This window comes from Molothrus ater, unplaced genomic scaffold (genome assembly GCF_012460135.2).
Source record: "Molothrus ater isolate BHLD 08-10-18 breed brown headed cowbird unplaced genomic scaffold, BPBGC_Mater_1.1 matUn_MA614, whole genome shotgun sequence".
In the NCBI taxonomy this organism is placed as follows: Eukaryota; Metazoa; Chordata; class Aves; order Passeriformes; family Icteridae; genus Molothrus; species Molothrus ater.
The window spans coordinates 21,476-44,979 of record NW_023416478.1 but is presented as its reverse complement, the minus strand read 5'-3'; the positions used below and the strand labels follow the sequence as shown (position 1 = coordinate 44,979).

At 35.2% G+C, this 23,504-nt stretch overlaps 1 protein-coding gene across 3 annotated transcripts in view; it reads left to right on the top strand.

The window, feature by feature from the left end:
• Positions 1-22,282, top strand: part of LOC118700044 (motile sperm domain-containing protein 2-like) — a 33,619-nt gene extending 11,337 nt beyond the window's left edge. For all 3 annotated transcript variants that reach the window (XM_036404351.2, XM_036404352.2, XM_036404353.2), the window contains 11 exons: positions 784-938; positions 3,348-3,408; positions 4,593-4,631; positions 5,597-5,721; positions 10,741-10,911; positions 13,105-13,217; positions 16,461-16,557; positions 17,324-17,420; positions 18,070-18,199; positions 19,331-19,433; positions 20,251-22,282. In XM_036404351.2, coding sequence (XP_036260244.1) covers positions 784-938; positions 3,348-3,408; positions 4,593-4,631; positions 5,597-5,721; positions 10,741-10,911; positions 13,105-13,217; positions 16,461-16,557; positions 17,324-17,420; positions 18,070-18,199; positions 19,331-19,433; positions 20,251-20,397 — 1,238 coding nt within the window. In that variant the 3' untranslated portion in view covers positions 20,398-22,282. The remainder of the gene's footprint in view (positions 1-783; positions 939-3,347; positions 3,409-4,592; positions 4,632-5,596; positions 5,722-10,740; positions 10,912-13,104; positions 13,218-16,460; positions 16,558-17,323; positions 17,421-18,069; positions 18,200-19,330; positions 19,434-20,250) is intronic.
• The last annotated feature ends 1,222 nt before the right edge of the window (positions 22,283-23,504 follow it).

Below are 23,504 nucleotides of genomic sequence, written 5' to 3'. Positions count from 1 at the left end.
TTCCAGGTTTCAGGGAGAAGAATATTGCGCATATCTAAAGTTATTTTCAGGCTTGTATAACTTAGATACTGTAAAGGTAGTAAAAATGGAAGCTATTCTTCACATTACTGCCCTGAATATTTAATTTCTCCCTTATTGTATAATCACTAACTAGGATTCAGACATTTTTATCAAGTCTTTATTTTGAATTATGCCTGTGGGCTGTTGGTTTTTTTTTTTCATGGAAAAACAAGTCTCTGAATGACTCATTTTTTTTATTCCAGAAGCATATATACTAGGCTTTCAGTTCTACAGTGTTGGTCACCTCCTGGAATTTTAAATTTTATTTTAGAAAGATCTGTTTAGAAACAGACTGGAGTCAGTGCAGTGCTGTAGGAAACCTAAGAAGAAAAGGAAACATTAATTTTACAGCAATACTTAGAATATGTGCTGAACATAGTATTGTCTGAAGGCGACATGATTTAATTTTAAATTATGAAATACTAATCTAGGTAAATAATCTTTAAATACACAAAAAGTGCTTTTCCACTTTATTGTTTCTTCTGAGGTATAATTCTTTGTATTTTCAATTTCTAAAAAATTATATTAAAAAAGTGAGAAATGTGGGGTATGTGAAGAGGTGTGCAGTTGTTTTTCTGGCTGTTCAGTGGTCACAAAATCAGGAAAAATATTAAACACAAACTCGAGGTGTTAATACATTTCAGTTCATCCTCTAGTTATTTGGATGTTTTTTTCTGTTTGCTTGGATCCTTCCTTCAACTTTTGTGTGTGTTTTTGTCCAAGTTTGGTTCAAAGTGAAGCATCATACAAGAGATCCTAAACAGCAACTTGACAAAAAGAAACTGGTGGCTTTTTGGTTAGAACATTATGCCAAGAGAGATCATGGAAAGCCCTTGACAGTGGTATTTGACATGGCTGAAACTGGAATCAGTCACATAGTAAGTATTGTTACTGTCTATTCTTGATTGCTTTTGGAATTATTTAACCTGTGTTACAAGAAAAAAGGAAGTCACCATGCAGTCATTGACACATAAATGACTTAACAGTCATTGAGATAAATAGAGCTTTTTCCCATGACACAAGCAGTTTCCAAAATTTTTTTTACATATTAAATTTTGTCTTCTGCAACATGCTGAAAACTTGCTTTTAGTTTAGTGGCTGAGCTAGTTTTCATTGCAAGGTTGAGATCTTGCCTATCAGTACATACTTATTAAATTAAATTTAATAACTAAAATTAGTAAATTTAGTTATTAAATTTAATAACTGAAATTCTCACAGGCTGTCTCTAGGTTAAAAAATAAAATGTATTTCTATAGAATAATTACATTTTTCTTACAGAGTGCCATACTGTCCTGTTATTACAGGAATGGCTGAAATTTGTGTCTTTGTGCCTTTTTTGTCTGGTGGTAGGTGGTATAGTAAGAATTAATGTAAGCAAAAAAAACCCCATCCCCAAACACAGTTCCAGAAGGTTGTCTATATCTGGCATAGGCAAGATTAATAATGTTGCATTGGGACCTTGCAGCTGTGCAGTACAGGGCCACCAGCTTATGGGGAGGTAATCTGACAAATAAATGTGGTGTGTTTCTGTTTTGCAAGCTTGGTGCTCTTGCCTGTACAGTGAGAGCTGTCTGTTCATGCTCCTAAAGATAATACTGGAACCAAAGTTTTACTTAGCAGAGTAAAGGACTGTAATAATTTCCTTGATGTGAAAGACTGACTTGATTTGGGTTTTATGGATTATATCCTGAAGCAGCGTACTTCTTTGAGACTCCCAGAGATAAAATCTCAGCAAGTGCTGTCTGTAACTGTCCCATTGTACAGTCTTGCTTTGTAGTTAGTATGTTTATCACAGAACAGGAATATTTTTAATGGCTGTTTGTAGCCATGTGGAGTGATTGATGAATCTATCCTAACAGAAAAAGAACTTGAATCTCCGAGTTCTCTTCCAGAGCTTTCCTCATTTGTTTGTTTTGTTGCTATGGACATCTACTATATCACTTTTATCACTTGTATGCAGGAGATAATTCTGATAGCTCGTGGCTTGTTGCACCAGTTCAGGTAACTAAAATAGATGCAGTTATTGAATAGTCTGTAAATCTGCACTTCTAATTGCAGACTTTCATCAAAATAATGGATCTATCCCTCTGCTATCTGATAGTGCTGCTTTTGGATAGGCAGCAGAATAGAGAGCAGCATCTTGATTAATGGAGATTCTAATCATTCTAATCTATCATTGTGTTTGTTCTGTTAAATGAAAGATATTGCATTTGGTACAAGCAATAGACAGTTGAGATAAATGCTTCTATTAGAGGCCGCCTTCTGCCTGTAAAGATGTCAAGTTAGTTTCTAGTTACTGAAGCCCCTTTAAAAGCTTTCAGGTTGTGAGTGGTCCCTTTACACAGTGTTATTTTTTGGGGGCTTTTTTTCACTCTGTCCAAAAAAGTTTTGGTAGTGTGTTTACATCACCCTAGGAGCTCCTTCCCCATTGTTACTGTTATGACAGGCTTTGGATCCTCAGCCAGAAACACTCTGTACTGTTTCTGAAAGTAGTAGTAGCAGTCATTTCTGTTTAAAGGACTGGGAAAAGTACTCATGGCAAGCTTCCCACCTGAGTACCTTATTGTGGCAAGGTATCTCTTACTTTATTTCTATACCTGTTTCATAAAAACCCTTCCTTGCTGTGTAATGCAATTCCATTATACCCGGATTTTGCAAAGGAGACTGACTGTATTATTTCTGTACAGTTGCTCATTGGATAGAAGCATCCTGAAAATGGGTGGTATAGAAGCAGCTCTTTTGAGCACTGTCTCTGCCCACAGTTTCTCTGCATGCCACCAACTAATAGTAAACCTAAAAATTCTCCTCAAAGGAAACCTGTTTTTTTTCCTTTGAAAGTATAATACTGAGTGCAGTAGTATATTGAACAGTATGTAGGATAATTAGTGAAGGGAAATTTCATTATATTGAGTATTCTTCCATCTGTCAAGCTTCTCTAGTGCTAAAGGTTTCTTTTTCTTGTATCTTTCCTGCACATCTTAAGCCTGTTAATGCTCAGCATAGTTTAGATATCTTAGTTATTGCAGTGATCAGAGGTCTATTGACTTCTTTCTGTAATTGTAAGGGGAAATATGACCCCAATCCTGCAGCAGTTTAATGGAGGAAAAAGCCTTGCATTGTGTTTTGAGGATATTTGTAGTGTATGTAAAATTTGATCATAGTTGACTACAAAATATCTATCTTGTGCTTTATATTAAATGCCTTAACTAAACCTGTACTTTTTAATGTTTTGGCTTGCTTTGCATTTATGCTGTGATTTTTTAAATTTAATTTTATTTTTTATTTAGGACTTGGATTTTGTCCGGTTTATTGTCAACTGTTTTACAGATTATTACCCAAACTTCCTCAGTAAGTATTGTTTATTAAGCATTAAGCATTGTAGAGTGGTGTAACAAGAGCATTTCATACTATGACAGAAGATGGGGAAGATAAGGAGTTTTTTCAGGTGCTTTCTGTGGTAACTTCATGAAACATTAATGTTACAGTGTTAGGATATTCGTGTCCTGAAATCAGTACAACTTTGTTTTGTGAATAAACTTTACTTTCATCAAAAATCAACTGTCTTTTTGTGAAGTAATAATGTTTATTACTAAGTAATAGTTCTTAATATGTTTATACTTAGTAAGAACTATTGTAAACTCATAATAGAAAAGAATTGACCTGTTTTACTTTGCTTGCTACTTGTGTAGAAGCTTTACGAACTTTGATAGTTTGTATCCTTTAGGAGTCTTGAGTGGTCAAAGAATGAAAAGAATGGCTCTAAAAATTTATGGGGAGCAATGGTTTATTCTGAAAATTATTTATTATGATTTTTGTGTGCACACTTAGAAAACTCTGCATACTTGCCTGCTAGATTTTTGATGCATAGGCAAACACTGCATAGTTTATGCTAGCTCATCTTAAATATGTTGTAAATTTTAGGTGAAAATGGCTGTGAATGTTGAACTTCCATACAGCAACTGCTTAAACTCTGAATATTAAATTTTGGCTTGCAGATCAAAGTTCAAAGCTTTGATCAAATATCAAACTTAAAGGCAAGAGCAACATTGTTTTTGACATTCAAGAGGAAAAAAAAATCAGGACACTTAAGTGTTTTCTAACCTCTATGGTTAAATAAAGAATATTTGGAAAAAATAGATATAAAGACTTATTTGTTTCTTTGTGAAATAAGGGGTGCTGAATATACTTCTTAAACTTTCTTTTTTTCAGTAGCTGGTTTTCTAGGTCAGGTTGAGATCTTGCCTTTCTTTGTTTTATTTGTGAGATGAGTATTAGTAACAAAATGTCAGAAAAGTAACATCCCAGGAAGTACATAAACAATGTATAACTTGGAATTTTATTGCCTGTTTTCCGAGCAAACAGCTCATGTTTCTAAATAGCAATTAGTTTGTACAAAATTGCTTTTACAGGGAGGTGATCATGAAGGTTTGTGAAGTGAATATTTACTTTTTACATGAATGTTATTGCTGTATTTGTTCTTAAATAGGGAAATACCTAGCACTTGGTATTCAGATTTTTGTTTTTCTTTTCAGCAAAGATAGTAATATTTGAAATGCCATGGATAATGAATGGTAAGTTGGGTTTTTTGTTGTTTTTTTTTTTTCTTTTCAGATTGTGATAACTTTTAAAAGTTAGCATAAATAAGAAGCATTTTTCTACTCTGTGTAGATACAGATGAATAATGGAGTTTGTTAGACATGCATCTTTAAATCTGTCAGTTTAAAAGTTGCATACTTTCCATTTTTCCTTCTATCATTGTATTTTGGATCATACTTTACATGAAGTCTCTATTCATCCTATTGTTTCCAAATGTTAGGAGACCTTGATAAATAAATCTATCCTTGAATGCTACTAACTAGAATCCTTTCAGGAATCCTATCATTAGCAGTGATGGTGACTAATAACCAGCTCAAGACTAGAATGCACAGTTTAGGATAGATGCCTCACACTTGGTGCTGATGTGGTTACATTTGTTCTGATATGGATACTTTAATAATTAGCTGTAACTATAATATATAGGCTCAATATGCCATTCCTCTGTTGTTGCCATATGAATACATATTTTTATGTTGGCTTTATATTTTGCTGCATATTCACGTTTTACTGTCACTGAAATAAGTGATCTTTGTAAATGCTTCATAAATCTAAACAAAAATCCTTTAAATCAGCCAACCATTTCAGCAAGGAAGAGTGTATACATCTTTCCCAACCTCCCTCACTCAGATTTGGAAACACAGTTGGTTTTACCTGCTCGGTACTTCAAGGGCTAAATTCTAAGACAAGAGTTGTCAGTTATTCAATCAAAGATATTCCTTCCATTTTCTCTGTAAATACCTTTTTTCCCTTGCATTGCTCATTCCAATTATAATAGATACTTTCAGAGCAGGTTCTGCAATATCTTGAGGGATGTAACTCACTTGTGCCATGTAAGATCTACCAATACACTGAAAAAAACCTACAAAAACAAAATAACAAAACTGCTATCCTGTTAACTCATGTATACCTTTTGTTTTGTTTGGTGTTTTGTTTTTTAAAGCTGCTTTTAAAATCGTGAAGGGTTGGCTTGGCCCAGATGCAATAAGCATGTTAAAGTTCACAAACAAAAATGACGTGCAGGAATACATCAGTGGAGAGTACCTGCCACCTCACATGGGTGGAACTGTAAGTATGAAATGTCATGTTTCTGTTGTGATAGACTGAGACACCTGTATTCCATATGTGGGATTGAGGGTTGGCTCTTCACAGATGGGAGATTTCTTGAAATTGTTTTGCCAATGATAATTTCAAAATCACAATAATCTAAAATAGGTGAACTTAATGAGCATTCGGTATCTACATTCTTAAGTACATTCTTAACTACTGCTACTATTTTTTCTGAATTATTCATCTCCTTATAAGTCACTGAAAACCACTTAGTTTTTCAGGCTTTCAAGAAAAATTATCTAAGTGTCATTGTCACTTGTACTTTTTTTGTTCCCTGGTGAATTAGAGATGGTGTTTGTTCATGAAACAAGTTCTATGGACAGAAAGTAGGTTTCATTGTCCTCTGAGAGTTCTAGTCCTGCTCCAGGGCTATGATTCATTAAAGACAGTTATATTGTAGCTATTTTTCCTTTGCTGTCTCTAGGGCTGCATTTTAAGATATGGCTGTAGATTCTTTTCAAAGAGTATAGTAGAGCTCCAAAGTGGTACAAGCAGCATCAGTTTAACAGAACCAGAATCCAGTTCTAGTGCCATTTAAAGAGTGGAACAGCACAAGCATCTTGCACAACAGGTTTCACTTTTCACAAGGCTAGTAGTATTGCATAACCTTTAAAATAAATTAGCAGAAAAATTATGCTTTAAAATATTAATAAGCCATTTATGGTAGTAGACTAAGACCACTGCAGGGGACTTACTTTTGATGGTTCTTTTTCCACCTTTTCTTTTCTTTTCTGAAGTACTTTTGGCGTTATGGCAGTAACAACATGGAGAAAAGGAGGGTTGTGTTTCAGCAATAGTAGGGGAGGCCATGTTCCTTTGTATATGAATTCAGGGCAGTGTTAATGTGACCAGGATATAAACTTGTTTGGGGAACATAAATAATGTTACTTTGATTTTCATTTGACTGAGATTAGAGGCCTTTAAAAAGTGCATGTGACTCTTGAAGAAAAGATACCCTTTTTCTCTGTGGAAAATTGCTGCCCCAGCTCCCAGTCTCACATAGGAACTTCCTCATCTGGAAGAAAGTGGAAATTACTGCACAGCAGGAAGTGGGCATTGAGGGAAGGGCTGATGATGTCTGAAGTGGCTTCAGTAAGGGATTCCATGTTTTTTAGCAGTGGTTCTGGGCCTGCCTCCTGTGGTATTGTCCTATTGTTGCAATAGTGACAAGTTTTTTTCCTCATTAAAGCTGAGTATCTCCCATCTGCATTTTAGAGTATCTTACCTAATAGTTTATTATGTCTTTAAAGACAAAAACGTTTGGTTTTGCTAAATACCCTACTGAAGCATCTGATGGAACACACAGTTATTTGTAATCCTGCCTTGGGCCTGAAAGGTCTGATTGCTGATTAGTGATTGTTGATCAAGCTGGCTCCATGTTGCCCATCTGGGAGCATTTACAAGTTTCAGAATCTTGGAGGCAGCTTATCCACATCATCTGCCTGGGGTAAAAAGTTGCAGTGGCAGAAATAAAGTAGTAGAATAGTAGTAAACTTGTCTGACAAGAGCTCCAGTGGTTTTAACAATTTCAGCAAAACAGTTTTATCTCTGCATATTAAGAGCCCTGTATTTTGAACCAGCACATGCTTTGTCTAACTACTGAGTTTCACTTGGTGGGTGTTTTGAACTGTTAACCTCAAAACTGTCAGAATTTGGAAGAATTGTTACCAAATACTGAGACTCCAAAATTGGGCTCTGAATCTGTCTTCCCAAGTTTTTTTGGGTGTATACAGTAAAGCATGTTCTTTGCATCTCTGATAGCAGGGAGTTTTTCACTGACCAGACAACAGACAAGTTAATGCCCTTTCTCAGAATTTAACTTTTCTTGATGTGATAAACCTTGGCTTCTCTTGAGGCAGCTAGCTAGAGTACAATTCACCATTATTAGTATTGTCAAGCCTGGCTTTTTAAAATGCAGCATCTGACTTGCACAAATTGATTCCTTCCATTTTTCTCTCAAGTGTTTGGTTTTGTTTGTGAGGCAGTTTGGTTTTTTTTTGCCTCATTCTGATTTTCTCTCTGTCATCTTTGATTTCCACACGTTTAGTTACAGATCTTCATATTCGCCACCAGCCTAATGCCAGTGAAGAGCACAGCATATCTGTGCATCCTTTGCTGTGTCCCCTACCAGGATCCAATTTGGAAGAGCCAAGTCCTGCCAGTGGAGCAGATCATTTGGCAGGTTAATTTGGGGAGATAACTAGATTCCACTGCACTTATGTTCTTTGTATTTCAAAGACTGTTAGACTAGTTCTGGAAGTAACAAAAAAAAATCTGTAGAATTAATAGTGTTGAACTTGGAGTCAGTGATTACTTTGCTTAACTAAGGGAAGCCTCTGTTGGAAGCCTCCAACTTCAATGTCTCAATGAAGTTATCTTTAAGCATATTTTAAGTCTGTCTCAAGGTTACTCAAAAGATGAATCAGAAGTTTTCCATAGCTTTAAAATCCTTAGATTGACTGTCAGCCAGCTGTGAAAGAGGAATATTACATGCTTTATTTTAGACAACTAGGCAGCAAAGGTGGCTCCAGAGTACCAAAAGCATTAAAACTAATTATGGAAAATAGAAACTTGGGCTTTGCAAGACTTTGGAATATGAATTTGGTCTATGTTCCATTCAAGTCCTCATCAGTCTGTTGGCTGTGGCTCTTACCATATTGCTAATCCATACATTGCTACACATCACATACGTGGCTTTGAGTTGTTCTTGTCCATAGTGCACAGAGGTCATTTGCTTTATAGCAGGTTTGTTTTGGTAGAGCTTGTCAAAATGCCCAGGGCAGATCTAGGAGCAAGCTGATGCTAGCCAGCATGGAAAATAAGGGTTAGGTGCTCAAGAGCCACTTGGTAATATTTTTCATTTAGTAATAAATGTATCCTAACTCAGTGTTTACTGGCTTTCCTATCTATTGTATCACACATTCTGCCAGTTCCAGCTGTTGGAACAGTCCAGTTCTTAAGGCATACACATTTCTGACTGAGCAGAGAGATTTGTCTCTTCAGTAATATTTTTCTGCAAGACTGAAGTACATATTGTGTACACCTTGATACAAGACATGAACACACAGTAGGGTTTTGATTTGTTCTTTTGCCCAGTCTTTCTCTGTCAGAAAATGGATTTAACAAGGATGAATTGATTGAGATTCTCTCTACTGGTGCCAATATTGAACAATGTGTGCAACTGCTGTGCTCTTCATCTGGGTATCTAAATTGATAGCCCACAGGTTTTCTTGGAATTACCTTATATAGGTCCGTGGCCTGAAGTTAAGACATGCCTGAGCTTGCATATGACTTCATGGCCACTGTGTGCATGTAATCTTAGAATATATCACTACTGTGATTAAGACCCCTCTACAAAAAACTGCCAAAAATAGTAGCATGCATTCTCTAGATCTGCTTTAAAAAAGAGGCATAAGTTTATAGAATGGATGTATCAGGCATTGAATAAATATCTTGTTTAGCTGGCTGAGGTTTTCACCCTGTTAGTAGATATACCCATGCCATTGAAACTTAGGCATTGTGACTAGGAAGTGTGGGACTTGGAACAGAATCTCATCAGTGGGACAGCTCAGCTCTTGAAGCTATCAAGCTGCATGGATTAACAAGGCCAAGTAAAGTGTGCAGCAAAATTAATTTCCCTCTATTAAGCTCACTTTGTTACATTCCCTTCATCCTATGCTGGGAGGGAATGACAAGGCTTTGTTGGTTTGGGTAAGGGGAAGCTGGATATTTCTGTCAAATGTGGGATGTCAGTATTCTGTAAGACTATTGTAATATTTCTTGTGGACTGGAGTCTTTTAATAATGATTTAGTCTGTAATTGATTCCTAAAGCTTGTCCTTCTGGCCCTTAATAGGATATTGTTTGAGCCAGGGAATACTTGTTTCATTCACCTAGAGGTCTTTGACTGTTGCTACAAAGGAGTAGATGAGATTTAGATCTTGATTAAAGATGAGCAGGAAGTATACTTTTTTGTTTGTGGTTTCTTTGAATGGATCCATCTAAGACTTTTCCTTTTTAATCTTTCTTAATATCACATTATTCCTTCTTTTGAGAAAATGTTCTTGCTTATGGAGAGATCTCTTGAAACATCTTTTTGTAACTCCCTGCTGAGGGAGGCATCATTTGTGAAGCAAGGCCATTGCTCCATTCTGCCTCACAGGAGTCAAAGCTGTGTTATTTTTCTCCACTGGAAAAGCTGACAGACTATATCAGTTTACTGAATGCTTTAAACTGCTTGAAAATGCAGTAGGAACAGAGATCCCTGTTCAAACACTGCCTCTAATATGAAATGTAATAAAATAATTTGGAGAATGTTAAGAAAATTTCCAGTTGGCAAAATTTGTTTTTTTCTGATCTTCCAATGGAAAAGGTACCTTTATTGTAGAGTCATTGAGAACTTAAGTATTTTGCTGCTGCATTACTCAAATGTCTTAAATATGGTCTTTAAATAGATTTGGCATTCCAAAGATTATAGGTCTGAATTGCAGAATATGCTAGAGATCCACACACATTATATTAAACTTAAGGGATTATTTGGGCTTGTTTTCAGCTTTATTTCCTTTTTTTAAAGTGGCCATTGTGAAACTAACATGCAAGGAACTAGTGATCTTTTTCATCACTTTTGAAATATTTTCAGAAATATCTGTCATAAGTTTTAAACCACATTTTTGAGAACTAAGGTGAGAACTTCAGCAATTAGACTCTGAATGCTGATCCTTGATGGACCAGCTTCTGTAGTCCTGCTGTGAATATAAATACAAGTTTACTGGCTTTGTTGGATGACTGTATTTATTTGTCTATTGATGATAAAATAGAAATTCTTGGTGTCAGCTTTCTGCAGGGGTGCAACTTGAAATGGATAAATGAAACATAAAAGTAATGTGAAACAAAGACAATATTTCCATTTAAAAAACCCTAGAGGAGGCACTTCTAATCCTTTTGAATAACTCATCTTTTATAAATCCTTATCTTTCAGGATTCTTTCAAGTACAGTTATCCTCCATTGGTTGATGATGATTTTCAAACTCCTTTATGTGAAAATGGGCCCATTACAAGTGAAGATGAGCATGAAAGTAAAGAAGAGATAGATGCAGACACCAAGGAGACTGGGGAGCTGAATGAAGCACAAAACCTTAATCAGAAAAAGGTATCTAAGTGAAGATATAGGCAAGGCTAGCTAGATGGTTACAAAGTGGCACAAGAGGCATATAATTTTGGTTACTTGTCTTTGTGTTGTATGTTTTTAACAGTTTTTCTGTCCTCTAATTTAGCAAAAGATCACAGGAAAGCTAAAAAATTATACTTGCAGTTTCAACCTTGACTCTTGATCTGTTAAGACAAGTTTCATGCTTCAGAATGCATAAAATGTGCACCAAGTATTTAGTCTGTCTCTTGGAATATAGTGAAATGCACAGCAGAAAGAAAAAGGTTTCTGTGTTTTGGTTTTGTTTTCAAAGGTTGTCTTTCTGCTAGGTTTCTTTTTAATCTTGGTATATTTAGTGGTGATCATTTTGAAATAGATCTAGTTTTCTCTGATGCTTAAATCAGTATGTACATGAAAAAATCTTGTTAAATATTTATGCACTATTGGATGTTACTTTGTTTTCTTAAATTATTGATAAAATCTCAACACATAAATTTTTTCATTTATTCTCAGGAGAAATTGTATTCCTACTCCATCAATCATGTTTTGCCACATAATCTTCCTGCAGTGTTGTTTATCCAGAAATAAAGACATTGTTTTGCACAAGTTCATATGAAGTGATATTTAGGAATATGCAGTAATATTAACCGGGGATATTGCTCTTGAAAATAGTAGAAAAAATCTGAAATTCACTACTTTATTACCATAATTAATTTTGGAATATTACTTGCAAAACTTCTGTTTAGTGGAGTAGAATACAGTTTCATTTACTGGTAGAGGTTTTTCCGAATAATTTGAAATGTGCAGCTCACTAAGTAGTCCAGCTGTTATTTGCAACTTGGCCAGCTTTAAAAAAAAACCAAAAAAAGATAATTTCACTGACCTTAAGGTCAAAAGGAAGCATTACATAACCATGGTTAGATTCAGTAGCTTGTTTTCATTTGGGCACATTTTGGAAGCTATGATTCTCACATACAGAAACATGGAGAATTTCTGCTCTGTGTGTGAGTTGCCTTTGGTGCTTAATAAGCCTCAGTGTTTGCTGGCTTTTCATTTGCTCGGGTGACTTAGCTTTCTACTTAAGGTATTTTAGGTTTTTTTACTTTTTTTACTCATGAAATACCATAAAGCATATAATTGTTTTTACTTTTATTCAGTGTAACCAAGGTGCTACTCAGTCTTATTCAGTACAGGGAAAAATGAGGGATAAACTTGGTTAGTAAGTGCCTGTCCTGTAGGTGCTTTCATTTTTGTGTTCTACAGTAATATTTTTTCTGGTAGCTTTATGTCAAACAAAGCCTAACATATAACTAGTGCAGTGTATTCACACACTAACATTTTTCTACCACTTTTATATAATTATTAAAAAAGTTCCTGTGTGGGATCTTTTTATACAGCCTATTTCATATAAAGTTTTGTATTCCTTTAGTTCCCATACTTCAAACTTGCATGAACTGAGTTCTCTTCATGTCTTTCCTCTGTATTAAGAGTGGAATAAAAAAGGAGACTAAGCAAGCTCTTCAGTCAGCTGATTTGGAATCATGATGTCACTAATGATGATGTCACTAATTTTTTCAGTCTTCTGTACCCCCCCAGCACCTGCCTTGTTTTGAATGTATTTTCCTAATGTTGTAGAAGAAAACCCTAAGAACCTAAGATGTACCTGCAGTTTTGAAAGCACCAATTCAATCAGCATTATTTCTTTTATGTTCTGCAATACTTCAGAGTTTCATCTAAGAGCAATGAAGATCTGTTTAGCTACCCTGCAACTCAAAGAAGTGTAGAATTGGTGCTGTGTTTTCTTTTACACTGGTACAGTGATTGTATTGTTTTAATCTGTTTTAATTTTAATTTGCAATGGGTAAATACCAGTGCTTTATAACCTTTGATGTGCTATAACTTAGTGTGTCTGAAGTTTTCAAAAACAGACTTGACCATCAGGAAAATACCTGGAAAAAAAAAAACCAAAGCAGAGTTTTTGTTTCATACACATTTAATGTGTTATGGAATTTCTATAGTAAAGAATTTTATTCAGTGGACTTCAAGAACCTTCAGGGAATGAATATATGTAAGGCTTGGTCTATAATAGGTAAACTGTTGAAATAAGCCTCATCATATTCTTTGAAATGCCTGCATGATTCTGTAACATGTAATCCAGTTTTCTAGTTAATCATTATAACTATCATTTTTACTCAGATGAATTCTATAGAACAAATTTCCAAATCAGAGGAAACTGACAAAACAGAGGTCAAACCAAAAAATGCAAAGAAAGCATTAACCACTTTTAAAGGACCTTTATTACATATCAGGTAAAAATAATTTTCTTAAATTTTCTTTTTACAATGTGCCTTGGACACTTGAGTACTGAACTAGTTGGTTTTAAAATAAAGTTTTTTCAGACTGTTAGAGGAAAACAAATTATCAACTTTTTAAGATGGATTTTTACAAAGCTCAAAGAGTTTTTCTGGTTTTAGAAGTTTTCACTGAAATCTTCTGGTGTCACTAAAGATTGGTATATTTTTTGTACAAATAGGTGTATATTCCATAGAACTGTGCAAGTGTTTTGTTTATAATGAGAAACCATCTGACTAAGTTAAGACCCTATCTGTAATGAGAGCACTGGTTTGACATTGATTTCATTGGCTCAAGAAAAAACAATGTTTTTTCAAGACAGTTTTTACACTCAAATCTTGCTTGAATTCTTCTGGCTTATGATGGTATAAATGTCTACAGTAATAGTTTCCACCAGTTAAACTTGATTAATGGGTCCAATTTATTTTGTGTGGAAAGGGCTCTATAATGACATATCTACCCAGAACATTTTGTCATCCAAGATGCAACATCTTGCAATTATTTTTATCATGAAACTAAAATAAAGAAATCAATTAGCCAATATCATTTTTTCTTTTCACTGCCTTTTAGGTTAAGATGCTTGTTTAGAATTTGATGTAGATGTTAACTTTTATTTTCACTTTCAGTTTGCTATTAGATGAATGAAGAAAATATCTAATTTTTAGGTAATTTCTTAGCTAACTTTTTAAGTGCTGTAATGAATTAGTTTTGGAATGAATTTTAATGACATGCTCATTAGCATAAATATATTTTATATGTGTAAATTTTTCCTAATTTTGAAATGAAAAGCCTCCTCTGTATAGCCTTAGATCCTTGTATGGCAAGACAAAGGCGTAGACTGCAAAACTGTGATTATAAAAGAATGTTGAACATTTTCTGTGACAATCACAAATGCTAGATGTGTATTCCAACCACTTTTTAATTAAAAAAGAAAGGAGCATGAATCATAAGCAGACAAGAAAAAAAAAATCCAAAGAACCAGAAACACCCCCAGAAACTTCCTTTTTTTCTCTTAAAATACTTCAAGCTGTCATTGAATAGAAGTAACTTACATGGACTGCAACACATGGAAGAGTAAAGTTAGTCAAGTATAGAGGTGTTAACATTTGTAGTCGTGCTGTCATGGAAAATAAAATACTGGTGTCTCCATTGTTCTTGCTGTTTGTTTTGTTTCTAAAGTAAAATCCTGAGTGCAGCTGTTGCTCTGGACATTTTACTGAAGGTGATGGAACCTTAGTGCCATTCATTACCAGTCGTTGGCACCTATCAGAGACCATAAGCTCTGCCACCCTGATTAACTTGCACCCTTGCTCATCTCCCAGCATTGCCCTGTGAAGGGAGCAGCCTGGAGCCAGAGCACGCAGCTGAGGCACTGCAGATCTGGCACCAGAAAATCATGGACCAGAGCTGGGTCCTCGTGCTCTTTTGTTTCTTGTATTTTTAGTCATGCTTATGAGTCAGCTGTCTCCCTCATTTAGACCACAATTGTATTTGACTTGTATACCTTACAATGAAAGGCTGCCTCTGACTTTCCTCCTCAATAAATGAATTTGTTTGGTCAGACAAAAAGCAGCAGCTTCCTTGTACTGTCTGGCAGAGAAGCAGCTCGTGGTGTGTTGTGGTACAAGAATTTCTAGTACAAGCTGGTTATGTCACACACATCAGATTAAGGAAATTCCTGCATCTGTGAAAGTTAAAAAGCTTGGGTGTTTGTTTAAACAATCCACCCTCCTAATAGCTACATGCCACCTACCCCCAGTGCTGTGGAACTTGGTTTCACTGACAAGAGCCACAGAGCAGTGGTCCACAGGCTTTTTTCTTTTCTTATTTTCCTTTGCTCAATGACCGTAATTGGTAGAGCAAGAAAGGCTCTGGCAGAATGTTCCTTCCCTTGATCATGTTTGTAGCTTATTTTGAGGCTGATTATTGTTATCTTGTTTAATTTATGGTTCATCTTGCAATTGCTGTTACACACAGCTGCAGCAGTACAGTCTTAAGTTAGCTAAACTATGTTGTAGCTACACTCCTTCCCTTCCCTAGCGCTCGTTACTTAAATTGACAATTTGGAAATGAAAGAATACTGAGAGGAGGAGGGAACCCATCCATTTTTTGGTTTCTGCCTTATTTGGCACCCTTCCTTATCCCCACCACAAAAGAAGTAGCCTTGTCATGTGACCTGACTAATGCGACATCAGCACCCAACGTCACAGTCACCCCCGGAACCTGCTTCCAGCATGGGCGTTCACGCTCGCCCTGCAGCACCAAGGGCTTTTCTGCTCAGCTCATACCCTGGTTTAAATAGGAGAAGAAGGATTGGTACCATAAAAGGAAGTCTTTTGAGGAGGAGGTCAAACTAATGTGAAATTGGCATTCCAAAAAGAGGATGTGGGGAAAAAAAAATCATATGTTTTGAAAAAGTATATGCAGCTCAGTAGTATGGAGTAGAATGGCAGTTCTTTGTGTGCTCCTCATGTGACATAATGAAAGTTCTTCACTTGCTACTCAAGTTTCCTTTCAACAATTATATGAGCATGCCCTACCTTTTTCCTAATAGTCTTCATTTGAATGCTTATCCAAATTGAGTTGTGTTAGTTTGATGTGGTTTAAAATATCTCATGCATGACTCTCTTAATTGCACAAGAATATTAAAAACAAGCAATAACTTTATTTATGCATGTGGTACCACAAGTATGTGAAGACTGACTCATAAGTACAAGTGGAGTCAGCTGTCGTGGTTGAAATGATTGCCAGTTGTGGATATCTGCCTTCTCTTATGTGTGCACTATAACCATGACAAGGATGGATGTTTGAGGTTGAAATTCCTCCCTGTCTGTGACACCTTATACTCCTTAACATGAGCATAAATTAAAGTCAGCGATGCTTTCCCTTACCACACTGCCCAAAGATGCAGTAGCTGATTGTGAGTATCTGTTGGCTGTTCCTGCTGTTACAGATGGCAGAAGTCAAGGGCAGTTATCAGCTGAGGCAGCCAGTTCCACTTGTCATGAGTCAACCCTGAGCTTCACTACAAAATTTCTGCTTTTTGTTTTCATAGCTTTTTTTGATGAAAATCTGTTTATGTTGATTGTAGCTGCAGGGTAGAAAGTATTTTATTTTCCTGGAGGTGTGGTCAAGTTTTTTTCTATGATCTATTGTAAATATAATCTGAAGAAACTAATTATTTTTAAATTTCCTATCAGCCCAGCAGAAGAGCTATATTTTGGATCCAAAGAAACTGGAGAGAAAAAATGTTTGATAGTTCTCACAAATGTCACTAAGAATGTAGTGGCTTTTAAAGTAAGTGTTTTATGTGTGGTCTGGTTTGATAACTGTGTAACTTTCTTGTTTTCTGTCAGGAGGAAGAATACTATTAAATCAGTTTTACAGACAAAATTTTTTATTGTGTAGTGATGTTTGAGGCAGATCAAAGATCTTCTGGCTGAATTTATGCCTAAAATGTACCACCTCAAAGGGGGTAATTAGTATTACAAATCTTTGGAGCACTGACTAAAAAAGAGCTAAAGTGATGGTTAGTTTTTTAGTGAGAGTAATACTTTTTGAAAAAGAAAGGCTTGAGCATTGAGAAGTCATCTTTTTAGAATTTTTTTTTAAAATACTGGCTGGAAACAAGTTAGTAATAATTCAAAATGATGCAGATCCACCTGCAAATGTCATCATCAAAGGAATTAGTAGTTATATTTGCTTCAGAATGATGGAGTTTACTTGCATCTTTGTGGATTTTTCCCATGCTTTGCATTCTCTGCACATTAAAATATCTTAAAGTTTTCATATTTTCATATTTATTATAACATGTTCTTGTCTGGTTTTAAATATGTATGCAAAAGAAAAATAGCAAATGAAAGAAAACAAAGGATAAATGCAATTGGCAGGGAGGAAAAAGGAATATGCAAGAGTCTTATTATACCTACAAAAAAATGTATTTTAGAGATTTGTCCTAATAGTCAAGCTTTTGGGGATTTAGTTATTACAAAATGAGAGAAATTATGAAGCAATCATAGTTTCTGCATGCACTTACTGTATCCATCGTATTTCTTGTTTATAGGTCAGAACTACTGCACCAGAAAAATACAGGGTTAAACCCAGTAACAGCAGCTGTGAACCTGGCACATCATTAGATATAATAGTTTCTCTTCATGGTGGTAAGTAAAACTGTAAAATAGATCTTGTAAGAAATCTGGGCAAGTAGCATTAGACATGCTCTAGACACTGATGGCTGTGTGTGCTTGCTGGTGTGTGGGACTGACTGATGCCCATGTCTACTTGACTCTTGTATGAGAATGGTACCATTTGTTAGAAAAACATGGATGTCAGAAAGGATTTGAGTAACTGCCTGTACTGATTTACTGCTCCACTCAGGCATAAGCAGCTGTTGTCTGCAACCCATTTTGTTTCTTGTCTTAAAAAACAAAAAGTCTGAGTGGCACTTGTCTCACTGGTTCATTATTACAGTGGGAATTTATCTGCAGTAAATCAGTTTCCTAAATTGTTGCAAGGACAGGTGAATTTGCTGGAGAATATGTTCTTTACAAAATTTTGGATTGTCTTTGAGCTATTAAGATGAAACTAGTTCTGTTAAAATGAACATATACAATTTTGGGAAAACTGTGATTAGAGTTATTGAGCTTTAGAGAACGATTTCCTAGTTTTTATTTCTAATAAGTCCTGCAATAAACAAGTTATAATTTTATGGCACTTTTGTGCAAAATACTTCTATCCTCTTTGCAATATTGTTGTTTTATCTAAGCACACTGTTGTTTCTGGTTTTGTTTTTGTTTTTCTTGAGGGCAGGTTTTGCAGCTTCTTTGCAGGATCGTTTCCTTATAATGGCAGCAGAAATGGACCAGTCTTCTGGAGCAGGTGTGCCAGAACTGACTCAGTTTTGGAAAGAAGTCCCTAGGACCAAAGTGATGGAACATAGGTAAGTGTATGGTTTTCTGGTAACAGGGGTTTGAGGGCTTTTAAGCTTTTATTATTTAGCTGATTTATAGCACTTGTGTAATTATAATCAGTGAAGATTTCTCTAAATTCACGTGTGTGGTTACTGACCAAAATACATTACTGAGACTTTTGCTCTGTTTTAACTGATTAGATGTGGGTTTAATGTATAAAATGGTATTCTGGATGTGCTCTTCTTTTTTTCTTGTTATTTTCATGCTGATTAAAAGTTAAGTGGAAAAAATATGAATGCATGTGACAATACACATGAACAATAGGTTTTTTAATAAGAATATGTTGTTTTAGTTTTCTAAAAAGAAACAGTCAAGGAAAGCAGACATAGTAAACAAAACTATTTTCTCGACAGTATTAAAAATATTCCCTTTCTACTAGGGAAAATCAGAATTTTGTAGAAAATTTCTGTAAAACCTATCACATGTTCACATGTGTATTTTCGATATTTAGTGGTGAAAAAAGTCATCTAGAAAAATTGCTAGAAAAATACATTTCCCCATAGACTTTTTAAAATGCACCTGTTGCTCTTCTCTCTCATCCAGTCACATTGGGTGGTATCACTGAACGTATCTAGGAAAAGTTCCCTGCAGTTTTGACTGATTTTTTGCCTTAGATTGTTCCTGGAGTTTTTCTGTGGGTTTGTGGGGCTGGTTTTTATGGAGCTGCCTTTACCCCCTCATGGCCAAAACTACCATGGAAAAGTATTTTGTGAGTCTTGGTGCCTAAATCTTGTTCTGTGTTTGCTTCACATGCTTCTCCCTTACTTCCCTTTTGAGTAAAATCTACATCATGTGAGTGGCCTTGAGCTTCCTTGCATAAGTGGTGCAATTTATTTGTTTTTTTTTTAAGACAGACCCTGAAACAATGGAGAGAGGTCATTTGATTACAAGCATGCTGTGTACATTACTTACTCACAAATACAAACCTGACCTTTATTTTTTGGTAAACCTAGACTAAATGTAGTGTAAATATAATTATTGTCTCTTAAATTTAAAAGTGCAGGGACTTTATCCTCTTAAGATGGATTGTTTACTCCTAATTATACAATGTTGCATTAAATTTGTGATTTTTGGTGTGTGTTCTTGTTTCCTTTTTACAGGCTCAGGTGTCATGTCATAGAAAGTAGTAAGCCCTCTTCTCTGACATTAAAAGACAATGCATTTAATATTCCAGCAAAAACTAATGAAGATTTACATATACAGGTAAGAGCATATTCCTTTGTGCTGAATATTCAGAAAAATTATAGAATATGATAGAGATAAAAAGAATTTTTAATGAACCTTTGTGGTATTTTGTGAATTATACTATTTGAATGTCTCAGCAATTGAAGATAACTACATCAGTTATAGTGATTTAATTTTCTTTAATGATAATGGTTTAATAATCATTACATTTTCAATGCAGTTTGCTTATTCTTCTTGTGTATATAGAGATCTGTCATATTAATGAGCATCAGTAGTATCTTTTGCTTCTGAGTGTAAAGATGTCACCTGCTTGATGCAGGCCTTATTGGTTATCCATAACTTAAGATTTGAAGCTCCTTTAGTGGGAGAGATTCCTGAAGTGTGTAGTGATAGAAAAGGTATTGCTGAGAGACCACTGAGAGAAGGCCTTTCCTTTCCTTTCCTTTCCTTTCCTTTCCTTTCCTTTCCTTTCCTTTCCTTTCCTTTCCTTTCCTTTCCTTTCCTTTCCTTTCCTTTCCTTTCCTTTCCTTTCCTTTCCTTTCCTTTCCTTTCCTTTCCTTTCCTTTCCTTTCCTTTCCTTTCCTTTCCTTTCCTTTCCTTTCCTTTCCTTTCCTTTCCTTTCCTTTCCTTTCCTTTCCTTTCCTTTCCTCTCCTCTCCTCTCCTCTCCTCTCCTCTCCTCTCCTCTCCTCTCCTCTCCTCTCCTCTCCTCTCCTCTCCTCTCCTCTCCTCTTTTCTTTCCCTTTTTTTCTTTTTCCTTATTGCCAGAATAGCTCAAAATTGCCAAGTGCTTTCAAGTGCAGTAATTCTGACTTAATGAAACTGTTCTATTTTCAGCTAACTCATTTACTGCAGATTAATAAAAGACTTGAGGAGCAGATGAATCGCTGCCTCTGGTTCCAGCAGCTGTCAGTTGTTTTATCACTGCTATCAGTTACTGTTGCTGCCTTCTGCTTCTACCTGGCCTATGCCCAGAGAAGCTAAAAAGAATTGCTGTGCCCTGGATGTGCTGCTGCCTGTCATGGCTCTTTGGAGTCAAAAAGATTGCAGTGCTGCACTTGGATTCTGGAACTGCCAAAATTGAGGTTTGTGAGCCTACAGCAATGAACAAGGAACAGTTTACTGGGGAAAAAAAAGATGGAAGAAATGAATGACCAGCAAACAAAATTACTGAAATTATTGTCTAAGTTGACACTTACAATAGGGCATGAGGAAGATGTTAAAGCTAGGACCCATTTTCACTGTACAACTCAATAAAAACTACTGAATGGAAGGAGGAAACCAATTACAATGTTATTTAAGACTGTTGTGCTTTTTTTTTTTCTTCTATTCAACTACTTTAAATACAATATTTCATTTCTTTTCATCATATTCATTCTTACATTCTGAATCACTCCCATAGAAGATGCAAGCAGTCAACTTAGTGTATTCCAAGGTTAATCTGTTCATCCAGGAAAATTTACAGAAATTATGTAGTACAGATGGACTTTTTTATATAATCAGTGTATGTACATACACATAAAGGAAGATATTTGTTGTTAGTAATTATTTTGACAATTCAGACTCATTGCTCTTATTGGTTAAATTCCTTATTTTTGTGCTTCTTCGAAATGAAAAGTTATTGTAAACATTTCTTGCCAAGTAACATACGCACAAGACAAGACACTATTCTCTTTTTTTTTTTGGAAAGAACTTCTATTCAAATTACAGAAGGAGTGTGGGAGCTGACTTCTTTACTGTGATGGCCTGTTATTGGTTCATAAAAAGGCTATTAAATAATCAGTATAAGGACTTACTCTGAGCTGTGCAATATGGTTAAATTGCATATGAAATTATGAAAAAAGCAAGTCAAATCAGGAAGATTAAATACACTTGAAGGCAAGATAAAAGTATTATATCTGCCATTTCACAGAAATTGTTGTGGAAATGGTGCATGAAGCTAGAAAGCACTTTGCTAACAAGGATTCTTTGTACTCATTGCTGTAAATATGTACATTAAAATGATGAAAACTTAAAAGGAGACTGATGGTATCTTTCATACTTTTAAAATTTTCACTCTTAGGAGATTTAATAGAATTATGTTACTTGAATTAATTTTTGCTGCAGATTGGCTTTGTAACAGATTTATTGGTTTTGTCTGCTGACTTCAATAGATGAGAAGTGATTGTTAAGGAAAAATAAAGGTCATACTCTGCTTCTTTTTGCTTACAGTGTGTTGGTGATGTAGGATTATTTCTAGAAAATAGAAAAGGGCAGTTTAAAATAATAAACAGATTAACTAATAAAGCAAGCAATATGATTACTAAAAAAATGCCATGTACAAAGCAAGGCTGCATAAATGTTTGGTACACAGTCTTCTGTCCTCTCTTAATTTATACAATGGTTTACCACATCTCCTTTTTCTTAATTTTTCACTAATCTAATTTCTGCCTATATTGTTTCTCAGTATTTTGTATTCCTAATGATTTGACAATTAATATTGTTAACTGCTTATAATGAAGCTGTTACTTGGGTTCTTTTTTATGTGCATGCAACTCAAATGCTTTGCTTACAACGAAATGGGTTGTTGTCTTAGTGAGAAAAGTAACAAAGTAATTTGTAACCTTAAGATAACAATAACCATGCTATTGAAATGCCAATTCCTTAATTTGGGTGGATTGAATAGCACTTTACTGTAAAATTGCCAGAAATATATTCTTAGAGTCTTTGCCAATATGAATATTTTAATGTTTTGGTGCTTTCATATATTTTCCGTATTTTATTACTTATTTTATTATTGGTATTTTCTTTGTATGAATCAGATGAACATCTTTTCTATTTTAATATATTTTAGAAAAATACAGTTAAAAAATAAATATGAGGAAATACATAGTCTTGAATGTTTAGTCTTTTAAAAATAGCTGCATCTCCTGATGTTTTTGCTTTCTTGTTAGTCTTCAGATACTTCATGTGGGAGGGGTGAATATGGTGATGAGCCATAGTCTGTTGGGAACAGAAGTTGTGGTGGTGCCTGTCAGACAAATGTGAAATAGGTGACAATGGCTTCTCAAACAGAATGCCTGACATAATCTCGTGGACATGATACTGGCATGTCAGTGCTACCATGGCACAAGGGATGCAAGTCCACACAAAGTGACTGTAGGGGTTTTTAACTTGACATGGACAATAGTCAATTTGCATTTTTCTTCTTTGAGAACATCATTCTTTCATTCATCACAGAGTATTTTCCCAGTATTTTCAAAGCTTTCAAAGTTGTTAGTAGTTTCAGATTTTGTGTGACAGTCCTTGGAAAGGGGTCTCACTGTGGAAGGTTTTGTGCTTAGCACATACTGAAGTTACAGAGTAACATGATTTGATACCTAAAATCAAGAGAAGAAACAAAAACAATTTTTTTTCATACTATGGGAAACTCAGTTAGTAAAACTGGGGCATTTTAGAACTTAAAGAATTCACAAAATAGGATTTGATTAAATGAACTATCAAGATCTAAGATTTAGTTTTCCTTTCTCTCATCATAGATTTGTAGTTAATTTAGGCTTTTACAGACAATAAAGAGACAACAAAGTTTGTAATCCTAAATATTAGCAATTTTTGCTCCAAAAGAACCCATACTCTTTTTCCTAGCAAGGAATTTTGGTACCCTCTTCTGAGCTTCATTGTTCTACTTTCCTATGTAAAAGATCAGACATTTTGTAAAAGAAAAAAACAACAATGTGGGAATGAGGGGCAGCAGGAGTAGGGATTTTAAATTACCTTTATATTTCATCAGTGATTCCCTGCTAATTTGAGAGAGAGAGAGAATAATTTGTCTCTGTTTTTTGCCTTCAAAATCTCAGTTCATCCCTATTTCCAGAGGCTGTTAATTTATATGGGCGTTTTTGACTGCACGGGGTTTTATGGGAGAGGATTTTAAGTCTATGCAGTGTCTTGGTGGTCCTGTGTGTTGCACTGGCAGCATGAGGATGTAAATGCTGTTCTGTTGGTAAGCTCAGTGTTAGTTCACTCATGTTCTATGGCTTTGTTGGGGAAGTGGGCATTCAGTCAGGATAACAGCATTCTGCAAAGCCCATCACAGGTGGCTGTGAGAATTC